This window comes from Coregonus lavaretus (genome assembly GCF_964263955.1).
Source record: "Coregonus lavaretus genome assembly, chromosome: 19".
Classification (NCBI taxonomy): domain Eukaryota; kingdom Metazoa; phylum Chordata; class Actinopteri; order Salmoniformes; family Salmonidae; genus Coregonus; species Coregonus lavaretus.
In genome coordinates this window covers 16,139,019-16,164,962 of record NC_140006.1, presented here as the reverse complement: position 1 = coordinate 16,164,962, position 25,944 = coordinate 16,139,019, and the positions used below count along the sequence as shown (strand labels likewise).

Sequence of the window (25,944 nt, the reverse complement as noted above, 5' to 3'; positions counted from 1 at the left end):
CAAGACCTAGAGGAAACATATGATCTCTGTAATTGCAAACAAAGGTTTCTGTACCAAAATATTAAGTTCTGCTTTTCTGATGTATCAAATACTTATGTCATGCAATAAAATGCAAATTAATTACTTAAAAATCATACAATGTGATTTTCTGGATTTTAGATTCCATCTCTCACAGTTGAAGTGTACTTATGATAAAAATTACAGACCTCTACATGCTTTGTAAGTAGGAAAACCTGCAAAATCGGCAGTGTATCAAATACTTGTTCTCCCCACTGTATATAATCCACTTTGACATTATGGGGTATTGTGCTTAGGCCAGTGACAAAAATAAATAAATCAACATTTAATCAATTTTAAATGCAGCCTGTAACACAACAAAATGTGGAAAAAGTCAATGGGTGTGAATACTTTCTGAAGGCACTGTAAATCGTGTGTAGCATTTCGCAAGAATACTCAGTTCTTCAAACACATGGTGGTACTATATTCTTGAAGACTATATTAATATGTAAATGACTGTATGAGTAAAGTCACTGAGTATCCTAATGTCATTACTCATTATGATAAATTATCAAATTGTACGATACATTCCTGCGGGTTACAGTAGGCCACTTTGAGTCAGTCAAATTCTCGCGATAGTTAGGACTGCCTAATCGCACGACTTGTTGCTTCCTGGTTTTAGCACTGGTATTTCTATTTTCTGTAAGTTGGGAGTAACGTGGTGGACTGCTGAATCGAAACAAGATTTCCAGGTCTTATATATTTTTTGATATATCGTAGTGTCGTGAACAATGAATGCATATTTTTCACCAATGAACTGAATAGCTTTTGCATTTTCAGAAATCGCAGTTGCATGCTTCAGCCCGCTGTATTTGCTAGGCTCAGTCACTACATTCAATTGAATGCCTGTTAAATGATTTTAGATCACATACATATAAGTGTGCTACAAAATGTAAAACAAACGGTTGAAGACAGCATCATTTTTGTGATAAAATAACATTGAACAATTAAATGATATTTATTCGCACCAGAGACTGCAGTAGACTATAGCTAGCAGGTCATGTGAGTTAAAATAGGGGCACTTGACCTCTTGTATACAACCATAGGTCTAAAGGTCTCTTCAGTGCAGGGTTGCCAGGTCAAGATACAATTTCTAGCCCAATGACGTCTCAAAACCAGCCAATGACGTCTCAAAACCAGCCCACATGGCCTGAAAACGAGGCCAATTTTTTTTTCGCAGAAAGAGAGGAGTTGCCACATGTATCCAATAAACACCTTTTCCATAATGATATAGAGCGAATTAAGAACGAATGTTGACATCATTTTTAACGACATAGGCTAAGAAACAAAATATGGTTTTCCATTAAAATGATAATTATTGTGAGTAAGATATGTCGCAAGATAAAATATAAATCGCCCTTATTAAACTCGCCAGATAATTTTCCATCAATGGATGCCGATATAACTTGTTTTGACTGCTATGATTAAGCAATAAGGCCTGAGGAGGTGTGGTATATGGCCAATATACCACAGCTAAGGGCTGTTCTTAGGACATAGCCCTTAGCTGTGGTATATTGTCCATATACCAAAAACCCATGCGGTACCTTATTGATATTATAAACAGTTTACCAACATAATTAGAACAGTAAAAATATTTTTTGGGTAATTCCCGTGGTACACGGTCTGATATACCATTGCTTTCAACCAATTAGCACTCAGGGCTCAAACCACCCAGTTTATAATTGTGATTATAAACTGGGTGGTTCGAGCCCTGAGTGCTGATTGGCTCACAGCCGTGGTATATCAGACTGTATACCACGGGTATGACAAAACATTTATCTTTACTGCCCTAATTATGTTGGTAACCAGTTTATAATAGCAATAAGGCACCTCTGGGGTTTGTGATATATGGCCAATATACCACGGCTAAGGGCTGTGTCCAGGCACTCCGCATTGCGTCGTGCATAAGAACAGCCCTTAGCCGTGGTACACTGGCCATATACCACACCTCCTCGGGCCTTATTGCTTAAATAAATCCTGTTTGCACATGTGCATAACTATATATAAATCTGACAGGAGAGTTTGAGTGATCTACGTTCGACAGAGGATCTCAAAATCTCTGTGCAAGAAACACTTGGACGAACTTCAAAAAATGAATGTTAGGCTATTTTCTGGCAATTGTGGCATTATTATGTGCCAGATGTTAAGACTACAATCCGTTATGAATGGCCTATTTGCGAGATTTATTTGTTATTTCAATAAGCATAGGCTACTGACTAAAATCTAGGTTTATAATTGCAATTCAACTTTGCCATGGCTTGCTGAGGTAGATGCAGGTGGCCTATAGCCCCTGATAGGCCAACATCTAATTTCAGGGAAAAGTCCACAATGAAACTGACATTAAATGTGGAGAATGTTACATTGGCGATAGAGCTGTGACCATGATCACAATTGATCACTTCCAATTTAATTAACTAAACATGGCTATTAATAATTGCATAGATACACAAGGCTACAACAGCAAACTGAAGTTATTGGCTATTTATTAAATATGTTTGCCAGCTCCATGTAGGCTACACAAATTGATTTGCAATGACTCCAGTGATATCTTCATTTCAACATATCTATTGTATCAAATGGGAGGCTACAGTAGCCTACAATGGCATAGAAATGAATAGCCTACATGATGACCAACAGATGCAAATGTATCATTCTCCACATTTAATGTCAGTTTCATTGTGGACTTTTTCCCCATAACAGTAGCATGCAAGGGAGTTCTATAACTTCCATTTCAAATTTCCACTCGTGCAGCACTCCAGACCCTAGAACTGAGCATGCGTAAAACCCTTCGCTTGATACGGTTTTCCAAAGGAAAAGTCGACATTAGAATGCAGTTTACTTTAAACCACCTCTGAGCTAATTTATCTAAAGAGCTCTAGTTTTCCAATACTTTGTCGCCGTTATATCAGTTCTAGCGCGTTAATATGTTTTATGGAAAAGGGGTTGGAAATACCATAATGACCTATCTAAATAGCCTACCAACAACTGGTAAAAAGTTGTCACGATGTGTGCGCATACTGCTCTGTCTCCGTGACTCAGTGCTCTCTCAACGAATGCTCTTAACACACACACACCCCTCCAGCCTTTCCTCTTCCTCACTCACTAACTCACTTACTCAGTAACAGCCTGCTCACTTCCTGATAGTCATTCCAGGGTTTTTCTTTATTTTTACTATTTTCTACATTGTAGAATAATAGTGAAGACATCAAAACTATGAAATAACACATATGGAATCATGTAGTAACCCATAAAGTGTTTAACAAATCAAAATATACTTCAAATAGCCACCCTTTGCCTTGATGACAGCTTTGCACACTCTTGGCATTCTCTCAACCAGCTTCATGAGGTAGTCACCTGGAATGCATTTCAATTAACAGGTGTGCCTTCTTAAAAGTTAATTTGTGTAATTTCTTTCCTTCTTAATGCATTTGAGCCAATCAGTTGTGTTTTGACAAGGTGGGGGGGTATACAGAAGATAGCCCTATTTGGTAAAAGACCAAGTCCATATTATGGCAAGAACAGCTCAAATAAGCAAAGAGAAACGACAGTCCATCAGGTCAGTCAGTACGGAAAATGTCAAGAACTTTGAAAGTTTCTTCAAGTGCAGTCGCAAAAACCATCAAGCGCTATGATGGAACTGGCTCTCATGAGGACCACCACAGAAATGGAAGACCCAGAGTTAACTCTGCTGCAGAGGATAAGTTCATTAGAGTTACCAGCCTCAGAAATTGCTTCACAGAGTTCAAGTCACAGACACATCTCAACATCAACTGTTCAGAGGGGACTGTGTGAAACAGGCCTTCATGGTTGAATTGCTGCAAAGAAACCACTACTAAAGGACACCAATAATAATAAGAGACCTGCTTGGGCCAAGAAACACGAGCAATGGACATTAGACCAGTGGAAATGTGTCCTTTGGTCTGGAGTCCAAATTTGAGATTTTTGGTTCCAACCGCTGTGTCTTTGTGAGACGCGGTGTGGGTGAATGGATGATCTCTGCATGTGTATTTCCCACCGTAAAGCATGGAAGAGGAGGTGTTATGGTGTGGGGGTGCTTTGCTGGTGACACTTTCTGTGATTTATTTAGAATTCAAGGCACATTTAACCAGCATGGCTACCACAGCATTCTACAGCGATACGCCATCCCATCTGGTTTGGGCTTAGTGGGACTATAATTAGTTTTTCAACAGGACAATGACCCAACACACCTCCAGGCTGTGTAAGGGCTATTTTACCAAGAACAAGAAGGAGAGTGATGGAGTGCTGCATCAGATGACCTGGCCTCCACAATCCCCTAACCTCAACACAATGGTTTGGGATGAGTCGGACCGCAGAGTGAAGGAAGAGCAGCCAACAAGTGGTCAGCATATGTAGCAACTCCTTCAAGACTGTTGGAAAAGCATTCCAGGTGACTACCTCATGAAGCTGGTTGAGAGAATGCCAAGAGTGTGCAAAGCTGTCATTAAGGCAAAGGGTGGCTATTTGAAGAATCTCAAATATAAAACATATTTTCATTTGTTTAACACTTTTTTGTTTACTACATGATTACATATGTGTTATTTCATAGTTTTGATGTCTTCACTATTATTCTACAATGTAGAAAATAGTAAAAATAAAGAAAAACCCTTGAATGAGTAGGTGTGTCCAAACTTTTGACTGGTGTTAGAGCATGGCGCTTGCAACGCCAGGGTTGTGGGTTTGTTTCCCACGGGGGGCCAGTATGAAAAATGTATGCCCTCACTAACTGTAAGTCGCTCTGGATAAGAGCGTCTGCTAAATGACTAAAATGTAAATGTAGTGTATATAAATTTTTTAAGAGAAATGCCATGGCGGCTGCGGTGCATTTTAAATTAGCCCCAAAACCCACAACCTGCAAACAATACATTTTCACCCGCGACATCGTTTTCAAAGTAGCCCAATTTGACCGGAAAATCACGAACATTGCAACCCTGCTTAAATGGGCACCTGTCTAGTCATACCTATTCATGTGAAAGAGTTGTGGCCTAAATGCATGCACAGTTGCTTTCTACCTCTGTGTTTTGCTGTTGGTCTCAATCAATCCAGCAATCCATAAAACAAATGGATTTCCCTTTTTTTTTTAAAGATTGCAGTTTTGAAACTGCTGTAAAAGTGTAGTAACTACAGTCGACTGTGGTATTTTGGACGCAGTAATTGCAGAATAACTGTAGTTACTCTGCAAAATTACTGTAGTAAAAAAATACTAAATACTAATATTTTGGATGCAGCATTTACAGCATACTGCAGTTATACTGCACTCTGACTGCCATCTTTTTTCCAAAGTTTTTTTTTTCTTCCAGTACTGGAATAGCTCATAAATAATAAGTTATGTGTAATGTAGTAATTATAAAATCTTATATTCTGCAGGATCTAAACCCCAGAGACCCATCCATTTCACCATGTCAGCACTGAGTGGGAAGGTCCAGACGGTGTTGGGTCCAATAGAACCCGACCAGCTGGGTAGAACCATGACCCACGAGCACCTGACCATGACCTTTGAGTGCTGCTACTTCCCTCCGGCCCCGGGTGACGAGACCGTGGCCCAGGCACCCATCCAGATGAAGAACCTGTTCTGGCTGAAGCAGAACCCTTACAGCAGGTACACCCCCCTCCATATGTATTTTGACAGTGAAGCACATTTCTTTGGGGGGGGGTGTACTCCAGCATTTTAGATTTGAGATAGAATGTTTCATATTAGGTGCCAGTACATAATGTCAGCTCTTATTTGAGGGTTATTTTCATACATATTTGTTTTACCGTTTAGATACATAAAGTGCTTTCATTTCTCGTCTTCCCATTTGAAGAAGTCAAGTATTTGGAAGAATTCACTTAGTTTATTAATGTAGTCAAAAGTTTAGTATTTGGTCCCATATTCCTTGCACACAATGACTACATCAAGTTTGTGACTCTACAAACTTGTTGGATGCATTTGCTGTTTGTTATGGTTGTGTTTTGGATTATGTTTTGCCCAATAGGAACTGAATGGTGAATAAGGACTTGTGCCATTTGGGAGTCACTTTTATTGTAAGTAAGGATAGAAGATGTTTCTGAACACATCTACATTCATGTGGATGCTATCATGATTATGGATAGTCATGATGAATCATGAATAATGATGAGTGAGAAGGTTACAGAGGCACAAAGATCATACCACCCCTCAAAATGCTAACCTTGCCTGTTATTGGTAGTGGTGAGAGGTTAGCATGTTTTGTTGTAGCCTCTGAACGGCATCTCACTCGTCATTATTCATGATTCATTCATGATTTTTCTTAACCATGGCATTATCAGGATTAATTTAGAAGTGTTCAGAAACATCTTACCTACTCGCTTAGAAAGAAAATTACTCCAGTCATAGGGCTCTATAAAATCTGTTATTTTTTGCCTGATCCCGTTTTCTCCCCCGAATTCATTTTTTTCAGTTTAGTTTTTCCTGGTTTCCGTTTTTCTGTATTTCGATCTCAAAATCACACTTTTTTAAAGAGTAACTTTTATGAAAAAAATAAAAACATAATCGAAAACTAGATTTTTTAGGCGTAGTTATAGTGAAACAAGTCAATTCTGGTCTTCCTTTTGACAGCTCGTTACAAAACTGATCAATTTTGGTCTTTAAGTAGTAAATCTACAGTGCATTTGGAAAGTATTCAGACCCCTTGACCTTTTCCACATTTTGTTACGTTACAGCCTTATTAAAAAAAAAATCGTCATCAATCTGCACACAATACCCCATAATGACAAAGCAAAAAATTGTTTTTAGAAATGTTTGCAAAAAAAATTATGAAATATCACATTTACATAAGTATTCTGACCCTTTACTCAGTACTTTGTTGAAGCACCTTTGGCAGCAATTACAGCCTTGAGTCTTCTTGGGTATGACGCTACAAGCTTGGCACACCTGTATTTGGGGAGTTTCTCCCATTCTCTGCAGATCCTCTCAAGCTCTGTCAGGTTGGATGGGGAGCGTCGCTGCACAGCTATTTTCAGGTCTCTCCAGAGATGTTTGATCGGGTTCAAGTCCGGCCTCTGGCTGTGCCACTCAAAGACATTCAGAGACCTGTCCTGAAGCCACTCCTGCATTGTTTTGGCTGAGTGCTTAGGGTCATTGTCCTGTTGGAAGGTGGACCTTCGCCCCAGTCTGAGGTCCTGAGCGCTCTGGAGCAGGTTTTCATCATGGATTTCTCTGTACTTTGCTCCATTCATCTTTCCCTCAATCCTGACTAGTCTCCCAGTCCCTGCTGCTGAAAAACATCCCCACAGCATGATGCTGCCACCACCATGCTTCACCGCAGGGATGGTGCCAGGTTTCCTCCAGAGGTGACGCTTGGCATTCAGGCCAAAGAGTTCAATCTTGGTTTCATCAGACCAGAGAATCTTGTTTCTCATGGTCTTGAGAGTCCTTTAGGTGCCTTTTGGCAAACTCCAAGCGGGCTGTCATGTGCCTTTTACTGAGGAGTGGCTTCCGTCTGGCAACTCTACCATAAAGGCCTGATTGGTGGAGTGCTGCAGAGATGGTTGTCCTTCTGGAAGGTTCTCCCATCTCCACAGAGGAACTCTGGATCTCTGTCAGTGACAATCGGGTTCTTGGTCACCTCCCTGACCAAGGCCCTTCCCCACGATTGTTCAGTTTGGCTGGGCGGCCAGCTCTAGGAAGAGTCTTTGTGGTTCCAAACTTCTTCCATTTAAGAGTGATGGAGGCCACTGTGTTCTTGTGGACCTTCAATGCTGCAGACATTTCTTGGTACCCTTCCCCAGATCTGTGCCTCGACACAATCCTGTCTCTGAGCTCTACGGATAATTCCTTTGACCTCATGGCTTGGTTTTTGCTCTGACATGCACCGTCAACTGTGGGACCTTATATAGACATGTGTGTGCCTTCCCAAATCATGTCCAATCAATTGAATTTACCCCAGGTGGACTCCAATGAAGTTGTAGAAACATCTCAAGGATGATCAATGGAAACAGGATGCACTTGAGCTCAATGTCGAGTCTCATAGTGAAGCGTCTAAATACCTATGTAAAAAAGGTATTTCTGTATTTAAAAAATAAATAAATTGCAAACATTTCTAAAAACCTGTTTTCGCTTTCTCATTATGGGGTATTGTGTGTAGATTGAGGGAAAAAAATAATTTCATCAATTTTAGAATATGGCTGTAACATAACAAAATGTGGAAAAAGGGAAGCGGTCTGAATACTTTCCGAATGCACTGTAGCTCTTTTTGCCCCTATCGTTTCAACTCTACCATTGAAATCATGATGTAGAGGCACCTTGAGAAGGTGCAAGGTGCCTCTACGTCATCTCAAGGGAGGGGTTCGGTATGAAATACACTCCCTTTTAGATGTGCTGGGTGGTACCACCTCAGGCCTTACTATAAAAGTAGGTGACAGCACGCCTTATTTGGCAATGGTGTTGGTAAGTGGAGTGTGCCAATATATTTAGCATGATGCTTTCTTGACTAGACTACTGAAGTTACACAAAATGACCAAATTCAACGTTTCATACACATTGTGCTTTACGGAAAAACAACAACATGTAGGCTATGAGGATTATAAGTTTACAATACCAGTCAAAGGTTTGGAAACACCTACTCATACCAGGGTTTTTCTTTATTTTGTACTATTTTCTACATTGTAGAATAATAGTGAAGACATCAAAACTATTAAATAACACATATGGAATCATGGAGTAACCAAAAAAGTGTTTAACATATCAAAATATATTTTATATTTGAGATTCTTTAATGTAGCCACCCTAGAAAATATATCTAGAAAATTGTGAAAATAAAGAAAAACCCTTGAATGAGTAGATGTGTCCAAACTTTTGACTGGGGCTGTATATTTAGTTTTAATATTATTTAGTTTCAGTTTTAGTGTTACGGACAGAAAACATGCGTAGGAGGCTAGAAGCTATTTGTGTTGCAAAGTTATTTTGGTTTTTTGCAACTGGGAGGCAGAAATATCCAAGGTGATGGATCAGGTCATAGGTTAGGTTTAAATGTAGAGTTCACCCAAATGACAAAATGACAAATTGGTTTCCTTACCCTGTAAGCAGTCTATGGACAAGGCATGACAGCAATCCATGCTTTGGTTTAGATTCCCTGGCACTTTCCAAATGCATTTGTGGCACAAATCACATCCAAGTCATGGGACCGATATTAGCATTTTTTGCGCAACATCTTAAAATCATAATTAAGTGACTTTGATGAGCTTCAGAATTTATTTTAGATACTTTCTGATGATGTGGACATGGTGCGCAATAATGCTAATATCGGTTCCATAACTTACATGGAATTTATGCCGTGCCTGGGACATACAACCAAGGCATGGATTGCTGTCATACGTTGTCCATAGACTGCTTACAGGGTAAGGAAATCAAATTGTCATTTTGTAATTTGGGTGAACTATCCCTTTAAATTATAATGGTTGTGTTCTCCTGCTCAGACGTACAGTGATTCTCTACACTTTGGTTGCTTGTTTTGTCACATAAACTGAAATTAGGCAAACTATTAGAATTTTAACAACCAGGAAATGATTTCTGCATAATGCATCTTTAAGCATGAGAATAGCATGCTATTTACCCGCTATTCGTTCCTGAAGGAGATTGAATAAATGAAGGTGTGGCGGAGGTGTGTCTACAGATACGCCGTATTCTGACCTACCGGTTCCAAGTGGAAAAAGCATGTACTTAATTTTTTTCTCATAGAAATAACACCATTCTCCATGTACTGTAATTTATAACTTGATAAGAGGTAGGTAAATTAGAAATTATTTTTATATTCTGTTAGAGCCAGTTTGCGCTGTTCGGTGAAGGAAGTAGTACACAGCATTGTACGAGATCTTCAGTTTCTTGGCAATTTCTCGCATGGAATAGCCTTCATTTCTCAGAACAAGAATAGACTGATGAGTTTCAGAAGAAAGTTATTTGTTTCTGGCCATTTTGATCCTGTAATCGAACCCACAATTGCTGATGCTCCAGATACTCAACTAGTCTCAAGAAGGACAGTTTTATTGCTGCTTTAATCAGCACAACAGTTTTCAGCTGTGCTAACATAATTGCAAAAGGGTTTTCTAATGATGAATTAGCCTTTTTTTTTATGATAAACTTGGATTAGCAAACACAACGTGCCATTGGAACACAGGACTGATGGTTGCTGATAATGGGCCTCTGTACGCCTATGTAGATATTCCATAAAAACCAGCCGTTTCCAGCTACAATAGCGATTTACAACATTAACAATGTCTACACTGTATTTCTAATCAATTTGGTGTTATTTTAATGGACCATTAATCATCAATTTTTTATGATTCATAAATACTTTCCTAAACCTAAATAATCTACAAGATCAGAGTATTTTAAAATCTGAAAACTGAGGCTAATATGCATATATTTTGATGGATTTCTTTCATTGATCCCTAATATTCAGAACCCGTTCTCTCGATATATTCTAGTGAGTCTGTCGACAAAATTCGAACTAAAAGGTAAAACCGTATTTAAAGGGATGGCAAAAGATAAATGTACTGAAAACCCTATTGAATGAAAACTCCACAAAAAAATCTGTTTGCCAGCAAGTGGGAGGGCTTTCAGCAGTTGAATTAAATGTATTCAGCGCCAGCAAGGTAGCCACACCTGCAGATCACGTTACGCGACTGAATAAGTCTGAATACCAAATACTGAGAAGTCCGTAGGAAAGGCGTGCGTATGAAAGACGTCGGCCACAATGTGACTTGGATTTAAAAGGAATAGCGCAGAGACAGGTGCAAAAAATATGGTGGAAGGAAATTCGCTGTCGCCCATGTTTATACCAATCCAATGCTTTTTAACTTTAGCAATACCTTTTTAACTTTAGTAGTATATTCAAAAATGCTATAAAAATTCGACAGTCACAGGATGGGGACTTAAAATGGCGAAATATGATTGATTTCTTTCAGCATCTTGAGAGAATGAATGTGCGGTTAGGGACCGTCTGTCAAGGCTTTCGACTCTGTCAACCACCGCATTCTTATTGGCAGACTAAATAGCCTTGGTTTCTCAAATGACTGCCTCGCCTGGTTCACCAACTACTTCTCAGATAGAGTTCAATGTGTCAAATCGGAGGGCCTGTTGTCTGGACCTCTGGCAGTCTCTATGGGGGTGCCACAGGGTTCAATTCTTGGGCCGACTCTTTTCTCCGTGTATATCAATGATGTCGCTCTTGCTGCTGGTGACTCTCAGATCCACCTCTACGCAGACGACACCATTTTGTATACATCTGGCCCTTCATTGGACACTGTGTTAACAAACCTCCAAACGAGCTTCAATGCCAAACAACACTCCTTCAGTAGCCTCCAACTGCTCTTAAACACTAGTAAAACTAAATGCATGCTCTTCAATCGAACGCTGCTGGCACCCGCCCACCCGACTAGAATCACTACTCTCGACAGGTCTGACCTAGAGTATGTGGACAACTACAAATACCTAGGTGTCTGGTTAGACTGTAAACTCTCCTTCCAGACTCACATTAAGAATCTCCAGTCCAAAGTTAAATCTAGAATCAGCATCCTATTTCGCAACAAAGCCTCCTTCACTCATGCTGCCAAACATGCCCTCGTAAAACTGACTATCCTACCGATCCTTGACTTCGGCGATGTCATTTACAAAATAGCCTCCAACACTCTACTCAGCAAATTGGATGTAGTCTATCACAGTGCCATCCGTTTTGTCTCCAAAGCCCCATATACTACCCACCATTGTTACCTGTACGCTCTTGATGGCTGGTCCTCACTACATGTTCGTTGTCAAACCCACTGGCTCCAGGCCATCTATAAATCACTGCTAGGCAAAACCCCGCCTTATCTTAGCTCATTGGTCACCATAGCAGCACCCACCCGTAGTCTGCGCTCCAGCAGATATATCTCACTGGTCTTCCCCAAAGCCAACACCTCCTTTGGCCGCCATTCCTTCCAGTTCTCTGCTGCCAATGACTGGAACGAATTGCAAAAATCTCTGAAGCTGGAGACTCTTATCTCCCTCACTAACTTTAAGCATCAGAAATTTGCCCACCCAACTACCTCATCCCTATATTGTTATTTATTTTGCTCTTTTGCACCCCAGTATCTCTATTTGCACATAATCTCTTGCACATTTAGCATCTATTTATTGCCTTACCTCCATAACTTGCTACATTTTCACACACTGTATATATATTTTCTGTTGTATTTTTTGACTGTTTTTTTTACCCCATATGTAACTCTGTGTTGTTGTTTTTATCGCACTGCTTTGCTTTATCTTGGCCAGGTGGCAGTTGTAAATGAGAACTTGTTCTCAACTGGCTTACCTGGTTAAATAAAGGTGAAATAAATAATAATAAAAAAAGGTGGTGGTGCTATCTTTATCAGCATCCTAGAAGCTGATAGGCCTAGTATTTCAACCAATAAAATTTGCATCCAAGCCAAACTGAAATGTTATCAAAAACATGTTGGGTCATTTTAACAGCTTTTTATTTCCTTAAAACCGGTCAAACTGATGACATTTGGAAATTTTGCACATATATTTTTGTATATACTTTCCTTTATTATTTTCCGCTAACCCTACCACCCTCCCCTAATTGGAGTAAACTAATGAACAACAACACTTAGGCTTCTACTTCCAGATTATACATACTATATACATTTTACGGACACAATCTATTTTACAATAGTTATATTTTATTTGTTTTTAGTCCTGTCCTAATACATTTTACAGACACAGTATATTTTACATTTATCTTGTTGTTATTAGTCCCACCGTTCAGCTCCATTCAACCCCTCCCATCTATCTCTTAACACCATCCATATTGGATTTCTATTTGACATATATTTTTCAACTGTGCTGTGATGCTTCACAAAAGTTCTGAACCTTTCTATTCTCATAGTTTCTACAGATTGTAAATGAAAGATAAACATTGATCGATTGACTATGACTTTTCAAATCACCCAATATTGCTATCTGCAGCGTTAGCTCCAGGTAAATGTTGCAAGGGTTTATTTAGTATTCTAGGGCAACAAGTAATGACAGAAGAGAAGCTGCATGTACAGTGCATTTGGAAAGTATTCAGACCCCTTCACTTTTTCCAAATTTTGTTACGTTACAGCCTTATTCTAAAATGGATTAAATAAAACCTATTCCTCATCAATCTACAGACAATACCCCATAATGACGAAGCGAAAGCTGTTTTTTTTTGTTTGCTAATTGATGTTTCTACAACTTGATTGGAGTCTACCTGTGGTAAATTCAATTGATTGGACATGATTGGCACACACCTGTCTATATAAGGTCCCACAGTTGACAGTGCATGTCAGAACAAAAACCAAGCCATGAGGTCAAAGGAATTGTCCGTAGAGCGCAGAGACATGAATGTGTCGAGGCACATACAGTGGGGAGAACAAGTATTTGATACACTGCCGATTTTGCAGGTTTTCCTACTTACAAAGCATGTAGAGGTCTGTAATTTTTATCATAGGTACACTTCAACTGTGAGAGACGGAATCTAAAACAAAATTCCAGAAAATCACATTGTATGATTTTTAAGTAATTAATTTGCATTTTATTGCATGACATAAGTATTTGATCACCTACCAACCAGTAAGAATTCTGGCTCGCACAGACCTGTTAGTTTTTCTTTAAGAAGCCCTCCTGTTCTCCACTCATTACCTGTATTAACTGCACCTGTTTGAACTCGTTACCTGTATAAAAGACACCTCTCCACACACTCAATCAAACAGACTCCAACCTTTCCACAATGGCCAAGACCAGAGAGCTGTGTAAGGACATCAGGGATAAAATTGTAGACCTGCACAAGGCTGGGATGGGCTACAGGACAATAGGCAAGCAGCTTGGTGAGAAGGCAACAACTGTTGGCGCTATTATTAGAAAATGGAAGAAGTTCAAGATGACGGTCAATCACCCTCGGTCTGGGGCTCCATGCAAGATCTCACCTCATGGGGCATCAATGATCATGAGGAAGGTGAGGAATCAGCCCAGAACTACATGGCAGGACCTGGTCAATGACCTGAAGAGAGCTGGGACCACAGTCTCAAAGAAAACCATTAGTAACACACTACGCCGTCATGGATTAAAATCCTGCAGCGCACGCAAGGTCCCCCTGCTCAAGCCAGCGCATGTCCAGGCCCATCTGAAGTTTGCCAATGACCATCTGGATGATCCAGAGGAGGAATGGGAGAAGGTCATGTGGTCTGATGAGACAAAAATAGAGCTTTTTGGTCTAAACTCCACTCGCCGTGTTTGGAGGAAGAAGAAGGATGAGGACAACCCCAAGAACACCATCCCAACCGTGAAGCATGGAGGTGGAAACATCACTCTTTGGGGATGCTTTTCTGCAAAGGGGACAGGACGACTGCACCGTATTGAGGGGAGGATGGATGGGGCCATGTATCGCGAGATCTTGGCCAACAACCTCCTTCCCTCAGTAAGAGCATTGAAGATGGGTCGTGGCTGGGTCTTCCAGCATGACAACGACCCGAAACACACAGCCAGGGCAACTAAGGAGTGGCTCCGTAAGAAGCATCTCAAGGTCCTGGAGTGGCCTAGCCAGTCTCCAGACCTGAACCCAATAGAAAATCTTTGGAGGGAGCTGAAAGTACGTATTGCCCAGCGACAGCCCCGAAACCTGAAGGATCTGGAGAAGGTCTGTATGGAGGAGTGGGCCAAAATCCCTGCTGCAGTGTGTGCAAACCTGGTCAAGACCTACAGGAAAAGTATGATCTCTGTAATTGCAAACAAAGGTTTCTGTACCAAATATTCAGTTCTGCTTTTCTGATGTATCAAATACTTATGTCATGCAATAAAATGCAAATTAATTACTTAAAAATCATACAATGTGATTTTCTGGATTTTTGTTTTAGATTCCGTCTCTCACAGTTGAAGTGTACCTATGATAAAAAATTACAGACCTCTACATGCTTTGTAAGTAGGAAAACCTGCAAAATCGGCAGTGTATCAAATACTTGTTCTCCCCACTGTATCTGGGGAAGCTTACCAAAAAATGTCTGCAGCATTTAAGGACCCCAAGAACATAGTGGCCTCCATCATTCTTAAATGGAAGAAGTTTGGAACCACCAAGATTCTTCCTAGAGCTGGCTGCCCGGCCTAACTGAGCAATCAAGGGAGAAGGGTCTTGGTCAGGGAGGTGACCAAGAACCCGATGGTCACTGACAGAGCTCCAGAGTTTCGCTGTGGAGATGGGAGAACCTTCCAGAAGGACAACCATCTCTGCAGCACTACACCAATCAGGCCTTTATGGTAGAGTGGCCAGATGGATGCCACTCCTCAGTAAAAGGCACATGACAGCCCGCTTGGAGTTTGTCAAAAGGGAGCTAGAGGACTCTGACCATGAGATACAAGATTCTCTGGTCTGATGAAACCAAGATTGAACTCTTTGGCCTGAATGCCAAGCGTCACTTCTGGAGGAAACCTGGCACCATCCCTACGGTGAAGCATGGTGGTGGCAGCATCATGCTGTGGGGATGTTTTTCAGCGGCAGGGACTGGGAGACTAGTCAGGATCGAGGGAAAGATGAACGGAGCGAAGTACAGAGAGATCCTTGATGAAAACCTGCTCCAGAGCGCTCAAGACCTCAGACAGGAGCGAAGGTTCACCTGCCAACAGGACAACGACCCTAAGCACACAGCCAAGACAACGCAGGAGTGGCTTTGGGACAAGTCTCTGAATGTCCTTGAGTGGCCCAGCCAGAGCCGGACTTGAACATCTCTGGAGAGACCTGAAAATAGCTGTGCAGCGACACTCCCCATTCAACCTGACAGAGCTTGAGAGGATCTAAAAACCTGTTTTTAATTTGTCATTATGGGCTATTGTGTGTAGATTGATGAGGGGGGAAAAAACGATTTAATCCATTTTAGAATAAGGCTGTAATGTAACAAAATGTGGAAAAAGTAAATGGGTCTGAATACTTTCCGAATGCACTGAATCTAATTATAGAAAAGTTGACTAACAAATAGCCTACCAAAATGTGGGAAATTCTAAGCAGGAAAAAAATGGTTACGCCATCTCTGACCGTACAGCGCAGTTTATATATTTGCGGGTTAGGGTCAGGTGCGGGCCTCAGATTTTTACTTTATCACATATAGTCTTGCAGTTGTGGATGGGTTATTAGCGATTGCATACATAAAGTGTGTTGGTGAACAAACAGCTGACCCAGGTATCACTACTTTCCATCTCTACAAGAAGATGGCTATCATTAGCATCTTCGCTAATGGCTACACAAAGTGTGACACATACAGGAGCATTCTTATGCCCTTTCAGAAAGTTGCAGAAAAGTACCAGTTACTGATGCATTTTGTTAATGTCTTGTGATTAACTTGGGCAAATTAATACATTTCCTACTAAGTTCAATACATTTTTGAATATTGTTGAATTCTGTTTTCATGTCTGGATTCTGTGTTTCCGTCCGTGTTCTCCGCAACGCAGATTTTATAGGGCCCTACAGTCATCATTCACCATTCAGTTACTACAGATTTTATAGGGCCCTACAGTCATCATTCACCATTCAGTTACTACAGATTTTATAGGGCCCTACAGTCATAATTCACCATTCAGTTACTACAGATTTTATAGGGCCCTACAGTCATCATTCACCATTCAGTTACTACAGATTTTATAGGGCCCTACAGTCATCATTCACCATTCAGTTACTACAGATTTTATAGGGCCCTACAGTCATCATTCACCATTCAGTTACTACAGATTTTATAGGGCCCTACAGTCATCATTCACCATTCAGTTACTACAGATTTTATAGGGCCCTACAGTCATCATTCACCATTCAGTTACTACAGATTTTATAGGGCCCTACAGTCATCATTCACCATTCAGTTACTACAGATTTTATAGGGCCCTACAGTCATCATTCACCATTCAGTTACTACAGATTGTATAGGGCCCTACAGTCATCATTCACCATTCAGTTACTACAGATTTTATAGGGCCCTACAGTCATCATTCAGTTACTACATATTTTATAGGGCCCTACAGTCATCATTCACCATTCAGTTACTACAGATTTTATAGGGCCCTACAGTCATCATTCACCATTCAGTTACTACAGATTTTATAGGGCCCTACAGTCATCATTCACCATTCAGTTACTACAGATTTTATAGGGCCCTACAGTCATCATTCACCATTCAGTTACTACAGATTTTATAGGGCCCTACAGTCATCATTCACCATTCAATTACTACAGATTTTATAGGGCCCTACAGTCATCATTCACCATTCAGTTACTACAGATTTTATAGGGCCCTACAGTCATCATTCACCATTCAGTTACTATTGGGCAAAACATAACCCAAAACAAACTTTATGCATTCCAACGAGTTTGTATTGTCACAACCTTTATGTATTCACTGCGTGCAATAAATATGGGACCAAATACTAAACTTTTGACTACTTTGATAAACTATAAGTGAATTTGTCCAAATACTTGACTTCTTCCCATGGGGGGGGAATAGATTCATGAAGTGCTATCATTTCTAAACGGTAAAACAGATGGGTATGAAAAGACCCTCAAATAAAAGGTTACATTCTGTACTGTTGCTCAATATGAAACATTTAATATCAAATGAAAATGCTGGAGTATAGAGCCAAATGTAAAAAATGTGCTTCACTGTCCAAATATGGAGGGGAGTGTAGTCTAGAACCCATACAGCAGGTCATCTAGAACCCTTACAGCGTTAGTCTAAAACCTGTCACGGCAGGCAGTCTTTAACCTTCAGAGCAAATACATTGAGTATATGAAACATTAGGAACACCTTCCTAAAGTGTAGTTGCACCCCCCCCCCCCCCCCCCCCCCTTTGCCTTTCAGAACATCCTCAATTCGTCTGGGCATGGACTCTACAAGGTGTCGAAAGCGTTCCACAGGTATGCTGGCCCATGTTGACTCCAATGCTTCCCTCTGTTGTGTCAAGTTGGCTGGATGTCCTTTGGGTGGTGGACCATTCTTGATATACACAGAAAACTGTTGAGTGTGAAAACCCCAGCAGCATTCCAGTTCTTGACACAAACAGGTGTGTCTGGCACCTACTACCATACCCCGTTTAAAGGCACTTAAGTATTTTGTCTTGCCCATTCACCCTCTGAATGGCACACATACACAATCCATGTCTCAATTGTCTCAAGGCTTAAAAATCCTTCTTTAACCTATATCCTCCCCTTCATCTACACTGATTGAAGAGGATTTAACAAGTGACATCAATAAGGGATCATAGCTTTATACCTGGATTAACCTGGTCAGTCTGTCATGGAAGGAGCAGGTGTTCTTAATGTTTTGTACACTCAGTGTAGTCTAGAACCCTAACAGCAGGCAGATTTCTAGAACCATACAGCAGGTAGTCTAAAACCTGTAACAGCCAGTAGTCTAGAACCTGTTCAGGCTGAAGCCAAAAGACAAATCTCTGTGACAATGGTCTTCTTATTATTTTTGTTTTTCTTCTTCTTCTTTAGCCATGAGAACCTGCTGCTGCTGCAGGAGACCAGTGCCGTGCGTGAAGAGCTGCATGAGTACCGAAAGGAAGGAGGGGGAACCATCGTAGAAAACACTACCCAGGGTATCGCCCGGGATCTGCCCTGCCTCAAACAGCTGGCCAAGGATACGGGCGTCCACATCATAGGAGGGGCGGGGTACTATGTGGACGCCACCCACTCTGAGGCCACCAGGAAGATGACCGTGGAGAAGGTAGGGGAGGTTTATGGTAGTTTGTGTCTGTGTGAAGGTATACTGGCTCATTTGTAGAAGCCCTGTCTCAGTAAGATGTATCCAAGTGGATTTGGTCAGCTGTCTCCCACCAGAGGGAGCTATGGTCAGTTTGTGTCCATTGTCTACCTCTCCCTCCCCTGACTAACACCCGACATCTCTCTCCAGCTCACAGACATCATCATCAGTGAGGTTCTCCACGGGGCGGATGGGACCGAGATCCGCTGCGGTGTGATTGGAGAGATTGGCTGCAGCTGGCCAATCACGGACAGTGAGAAGAAAGTGTTGCAAGCCACTGCACACGCTCAGACCGAGCTGGGCTGCCCAGTCATCATCCACCCGGGACGGAACCCTGGTGCACCGGCTGAGATAGTCCGTCTCCTGCAGGAAGCTGGAGGTGACATCAGCAAGACCGTTATGTCACACCTGGATAGGTGAGAGCTTTCAGGACCCAGACTGGAATGGAGGGGTGGCAGGACTCAGGATGAACCTGAGCTCAATTTCAAGTCTCATAGAAAGGGTCTGAATACTTATGTAAATAAGGTATTTCTTTAAAAAAATTAAATATACACTACCGTTCAAATGTTTGGGGTCACTTAGAAATGTCCTTGTTTTCGAAAGAAAAGCAATTTTTTTGTCCATTAAAATAACATCAAATTGATCAGAAATACAGTGTAGACATTGTTAATGTTGTAAATGGCTATTGTAGCTGGAAACGGCTGATTTTTAATGGAATATCTACATAGGCGTACAGAGGCCCATTATCAGCAACCATCAGTCCTGTGTTCCAATGGCACGTTGTGTTTGCTAATCCAAGTTTATCATTTTAAAAGGCTAATTGAGCCTTCATTTCTCAGAAGAAGAATAGACTGACGAGTTTCAGAAGAAAGTTATTTGTTTCTGGCTATTTTGAGCCTGTAATCGAACCCACAATTGCTGATGCTCCAGATACTCAACTAGTCTCAAGAAGGCCAGTTTTATTGCTTCTTTTTTAATCAGCACAACAGTTTTCAGCTGTGCTAACATAATTGCAAATGGGTTTTCTAATGATCAATTAGCCTTTTAAAATGATAAACTTGGATTAGCAAACACAGCGTGCCATTGGAACACAGAACTGATGGTTGCTGATAATGGGCCTCTGTACGCCTATGGAGATATTCCATTAAAAATCAGCCGTTTCTAGCTACAATAGCGATTTACAACATTAACAATGTCTACACTGTATTTCTGATCAATTTGATGTTATTTTAATGGACATAAAAATTGCTTTTCTTTCGAAAACAAGGACATTTCTAAGTGACCCCAAACTTTTGAACGGCAGTGTATATTTGTAAAATTTTATTTTTTTCATTATGGGGTATAGTGTGTAAATAATTTTTTTAAATAAAAAAGTAATCCATTTTAGAATAAGGCTGTAACAAAATGTGGAAAAAGTGAAGGGGTCTGAATACTTTCCGAATGCACTGTAGCTGTTCAGGAATGTATGAATGCTTATTGTGGAGATGTTTAATCTGCTGATAGCTCAAAGGTAGCTTCAGTGATGAGTGACTGTAAATTATTTATGGGTTTTTTTCTAACACAGGACCATATTTGACAATGGAGACCTGCTGGAGTTTGCTAAGATGGGGAGTTACCTGGAATATGACCTGTTTGGATCAGAGATGCTGAACTATGCCTATAACCTGGAGGTGGACATGCCCAGTGACAGCCAGAGAGTCAAGGCGTGAGTGCTCTTTATGTTGCTACAAAACTACCTACTAGACAACCACAGCTAAACTAGGGCAATTTGGTTGTCTGTATCTTCTTCACGATACTTTACCAAATGTAAAAAGTGAAATAACACCCATGGATCTGTTTTGATGTGTGTGTGTGTGTGTGCGTGCATGGCTGTGTGTGTGTACAACACACCCTCTCTAGCTTGGCGTTCCTGGTCCAGGAGGGATATGAGGACAACATCGTCATCGCCCACGACATCCACACCAAGAACCGTCTCACCAAGTACGGAGGCCATGGCTACTCGCACATCCTGAAGAACATTGTGCCCAAGATGCTGATTAGAGGGATCAACCAGACCCAGGTGGACAAGATCCTCATAGACAACCCTAAACGCTGGCTCACATTCAAATGAAGGATCAGAATCAGATCACCCAGAGCAGAGAAAGGCTGCTCCATAGGCCTTTATCCTTTGCATCAGCTAAAAAAAAAAAAAATACAGATTTTATAAATGTTTTATTACTTGCAAATCACCAAATGCATTTGACGTCAGAAGTTGACACTTTATTCTTGCTACTTATCTGTGATGTACTGAATTAAAGTGTACTATGGAGAAGTAAACAAGGAAAAATCCTTGGATTGTTGAACACTAACAACGTTACTGATAGTAACGTTGAATAAATTATTTTAATTTGTCCTGTAATACGAGCCAAGACTGAATCAAAGCTTCAATTAATGTTTGTGATGAATAATTAATACTGTAAGCAAATAAATAAAACCATCCAGCTAGAAAAGAAGTCGTAGACTAAATATAAATGTGGTGCCAATATACACAGAAACCAAATGTCATTTAACAAGACAAAGCAACAATTTCTGCCCTAAACAAACTCAAGGACTGCACATCTTCTGCACTACTCATAAATATAGTGCTGTCCGTTCTGACTAGTTTTACTGAAAGCCATTGCAGCTTTTATTTATTTTTAGTCATTTAGCAGACGCTCTTATCCAGAGCAACTTACAGGAGCAATTAGGGTGAAGTGCCTTGCTCAAGGGCACATCGACAGATTTTTCACCTAGTCGGCTCGGGGATTAGAACCAGCGAACTTTCGGTTACTGGCACAACGCTCTTAACCACTAAGCTACCTGCCGCCCCTGTAGTAATGACATTTAACAAAGATTCTTTGTGAAAAGTATTACCATTGTTCCCATTTAGGATACATTTTTTATTGCTCAAAGATATTGGGGTACCAGTAGTTTTCTTTATTAGTATGCTCTGCACTCAAAGCTTGTTAGATGAGTTTTCATGATGTCACAGTGTGAGTGGGTGGCTATAGGAGGGGAGCTGGTTGGCTGATAGGTTATGTCACCCAATGGGTTCCTATGGGAGGGAGCTGGTTGGCTGGTAGGTCCAGTGTTGCCAACTTAGCGACTTTGTCGCTATATTTAGCGAGTTTTCAGACCCCTCTAGCGAAAAAAATTTTTTAAAGCGACTAGCGACAAATCTAGCGACTTTTTCTGGTGTTATTGGAGACTTTTGGAGACTCTGATGTGAAAGCACGTATCGTTCTTACTCTTCTCAACGAGCAGCCCCGTCCCAAAGCACCCACAGGCGGCCCAGTCCTCTCGCAGCAGTCCCTCCCAGCTGCAGTCAGAGCAGGAGATGTTCACCCCTCCGCGTCCAGACTGCAAATGAATTGCGCATGCGGGAAGCCGCCGCTGGCTGATCTCGCCCTAGCTTACATTCAGGGCAGGATGTAAATGTAGGGTGTTTTTACTCACTTTTTGTCTCTCCCACGACGTTATTCCTCTCTCCTACAGCTCCATCGCAATTACATGCACATGGCCAATTATGCAAATTAGGTGATGACGTCATTTAGCGACTTTTAGGACAGCCAATAGCTACTTTCCTTACTGAGGAGTTGGCAACACTGGGTAGGTCATCCTGAAGGACATGGTCTTCCCTTCTGAGAACAGGTGGCATCACAGAGGGACTTCGCCACATGAGCAACGACATCACAGCAGACAATACAAAACCAATATGTCACATTAGGACAGTGTGTGATGGGATTTAAAAAGTTAGGGACTAGAGGTAGGAGTGTCTCTTTGTTTCTGATACATCACCAAATCGAACATCATGGTAGCCTGCCATTCAGAGAAATGTGACCAAGGAATATTTTCCTACCATTTTTTATGCTATTTGTCAATAGGCAAGGCAGCAAAGCATCGATGATCATGTCACCAGAATAAGACCCTCGATATGTATTGGAAAGGCTCGATCTGTATTGGAAAGGCGCTTCAAGCTCTTCACCTTGCACTTTCACCACCCTGTGAAGTTCCTAACTTCTTTATTCTGTAGCCTAATAAACTGCACGCTTTCCTGACGAGTCGTACTGGGAGGACCACACAATTTCATCGCGTGACTCACAAGTTTACTTCGATATGATGGTTATTATATCAATATTTGCACATAAAAGCGTTGCCACCGATATAATCGCATAATTCAATTTACCCACACAACAATATCCCACCTTGTCTACAATATTTTGTTTTGTCGAACATTTGGAAAGTTTACCGACAAGTGTTCTGTTTCCATCAGGCCTGTCATTTAAAAAAATAATATCCGACATGTAGGCTGTAACGTATACGCAGGGAGTCAGGAAGCAGAAGGTGAGTTTAATAATAATAAACATAAAGAAAATACATCAGGATAAGTGTACTGAACGAAACCAATACTGCCTGATCACTGAGGCTATATGAAGGGACAGTAATCAGGGTGGTGATGGAAGTCCAGGTGTGCGCAATGTGGGTTGGCAGGACCGGTGGTTAGTAGACCGGTGACGTTGAGCGCCGGAGGGAGGGAGCAGGAGAATGCGTGACAAAGGCCTATTTTACTTGCATAAAACGGTTTGATGGACACCTGGTTAGTGAAAAATAAAAAAGCTGGATAAGCTACCTCTGAATGATAACGCAATTACCCAAAAGACAGCAGAGAGATCAGTTCATTAATTGAGGTTGTTCAGATATTAAATTCAGTCTTGGGATGAGACCTTAAACCGATGTTCTAAACAATCTACATTTTCTAAGTCACTCCAACAAAACTATTCTGATGTAAGTTGATCTAATATTTTGTCATTTTTTAAAAGTTATATATACAGTGGGGAGAACAAGTATTTGATACACTGCCGATTTTGCAGGTTTTCCTACTTACAAAGCATGTAGAGGTCTGTAATTTTTATCATAGGTACACTTCAACTGTGAGAGACGGAATCTAAAACAAAAATCCAGAAAATCACATTGTATGATTTTTAAGTAATTAATTTGCATTTTATTGCATGACATAAGTATTTGATCACCTACCAATCAGTAAGAATTCCGGCTCTCACAGACCTGTTCGTTTTTCTTTAAGAAGCCCTCCTGTTCTCCACTCATTACCTGTATTAACTGCACCTGTTTGAACTCATTACCTGTATAAAATACACCTGTCCACACACTCAATCAAACAGACTCCAACCTCTCCACAATGGCCAAGACCAGAGAGCTGTGTAAGGACATCAGGGATACAATTGTAGACCTGCACAAGGCTGGGATGGGCTACAGGACAATAGGCAAGCAGCTTGGTGAGAAGGCAACAACTGTTGGCGCAATTATTAGAAAATGGAAGAAGTTCAAGATGACGGTCAATCACCCTCGGTCTGGGGCTCCATGCAAGATCTCACCTTGTGGGGCATCAATGATCATGAGGAAGGTGAGGGATCAGCCCAGAACTACAGGGCAGGACCTGGTCAATGACCTGAAGAGAGCTGGGACCACAGTCTCAAAGAAAACCATTAGTAACACACTACGCCGTCATGGATTAAAATCCTGCAGTGCACGCAAGGTCCCCCTGCTCAAGCCAGCGCATGTCCAGGCCCGTCTGAAGTTTGCCAATGACCATCTGGATGATCCAGAGGAGGAATGGGAGAAGGTCATGACGTATGATGAGACAAAAATAGAGCTTTTTGGTCTAAACTCCACTCGCCGTGTTTGGAGGAAGAAGAAGGATGAGTACAACCCCAAGAACACCATCCCAACCGTGAAGCATGGAGGTGGAAACATCATTCTTTGGGGATGCTTTTCTGCAAAGGGGACAGGACGACTGCACCGTATTGAGGGGAGGATGGATGGGGCCATGTATCGCGAGATCTTGGCCAACAACCTCCTTCCATCAGTAAGAGCATTGAAGATGGGTCGTGGCTAGGTCTTCCAGCATGACAACGACCCGAAACACACAGCCAGGGCAACTAAGGCGTGGCTCCGTAAGAAGCATCTCAAGGTCCTGGAGTGGCCTAGCCAGTCTCCAGACCTGAACCCAATAGAAAATCTTTGGAGGGAGCTGAAAGTCCGTATTGCCCAGCGACAGCCCCGAAACCTGAAGGATCTGGAGAAGGTCTGTATGGAGGAGTGGGCCAAAATCCCTGCTGCAGTGTGTGCAAACCTGGTCAAGACCTACAGGAAACGTATGATCTCTGTAATTACAAACAAAGGTTTCTGTACCAAATATTAAGTTCTGCTTTTCTGATGTATCAAATACTTATGTCATGCAATAAAATGCAAATTAATTACTTAAAAATCATACAATGTGATTTTCTGGATTTTTGTTTTAGATTCCGTCTCTCACAGTTGAAGTGTACCTATGATAAAAATTACAGACCTCTACATGCTTTGTAAGTAGGAAAACCTGCAAAATCGGTAGTGTATCAAATACTTGTTCTCCCCACTGTATATAATCTAAGTAAGTTAGATATATAAACGTTTTATAGATATACAATTAGGGGAGCCTAAATATATATAATCCGTTTTGAATAAAGCAGTCAAATTTAAGGTGAGTGTGTTTGGGGGAAACTGCCCCCTGCTCCAATGCCCTCCGGCAATCCAATGCAAGTCAATGGTACCTAAATTAGCATTTTCCAAATCATGTCCAAATCATCTACAAGTAACTTAATTGAGTTACACAATCATTTTTCTGATACTTTAGGATTATTTGGACATGATTTGGCACAAAATTAGAAGAGGGACCTTACATCAAAACCTCATCATAATGAGAATATGAATAGTGAGATGTGCAATGATTTAATTAATTAAAATAAGTCCGAGTAAATAAGTAATTTGATCAATTAATAATCTGTCCTGTTTGTTGGATGGCCACATTGCTTTTCACACATTCAGCTCTTTCTGCAGAATCTTTATATGAATATGTCAAATTGTATGTACTCCCCCGTGACCACACCACCAACCACTCAACATAAACATAAAGTGTGTCTTGTAGCTGATCAGTGGTTACATCACATCTAGAATCAAGTCCAATAAAAATGGACTGGGTTCTGAAATAGAAGCCTCTCAAAGACAAAATGACTGTGATCGGAGTTCATATTTTGC

The 25,944-nt window shown here is 41.0% G+C and overlaps 1 protein-coding gene across 2 annotated transcripts; it reads left to right on the top strand.

Moving 5' to 3' along the window:
* Positions 1-629: 629 nt before the first annotated feature.
* On the top strand, positions 630-21,166 carry LOC311146169 (N-acetyltaurine hydrolase). 2 transcript variants are annotated; one of them, XM_084182660.1, is made up of 6 exons: positions 630-749; positions 5,443-5,674; positions 18,567-18,798; positions 18,985-19,250; positions 20,399-20,539; positions 20,734-21,166. In XM_084182660.1, exons 2-6 carry the CDS (start codon positions 5,475-5,477, stop codon positions 20,942-20,944), a joined length of 1,050 nt encoding a protein of 349 aa, XP_084038786.1. In that variant the 5' UTR covers positions 630-749; positions 5,443-5,474; the 3' UTR covers positions 20,945-21,166. The 2 variants fall into 2 exon arrangements, with proteins under 2 accessions (XP_084038786.1, XP_084038787.1); XM_084182661.1 differs by having other exon boundaries at positions 672-699.
* The last annotated feature ends 4,778 nt before the right edge of the window (positions 21,167-25,944 follow it).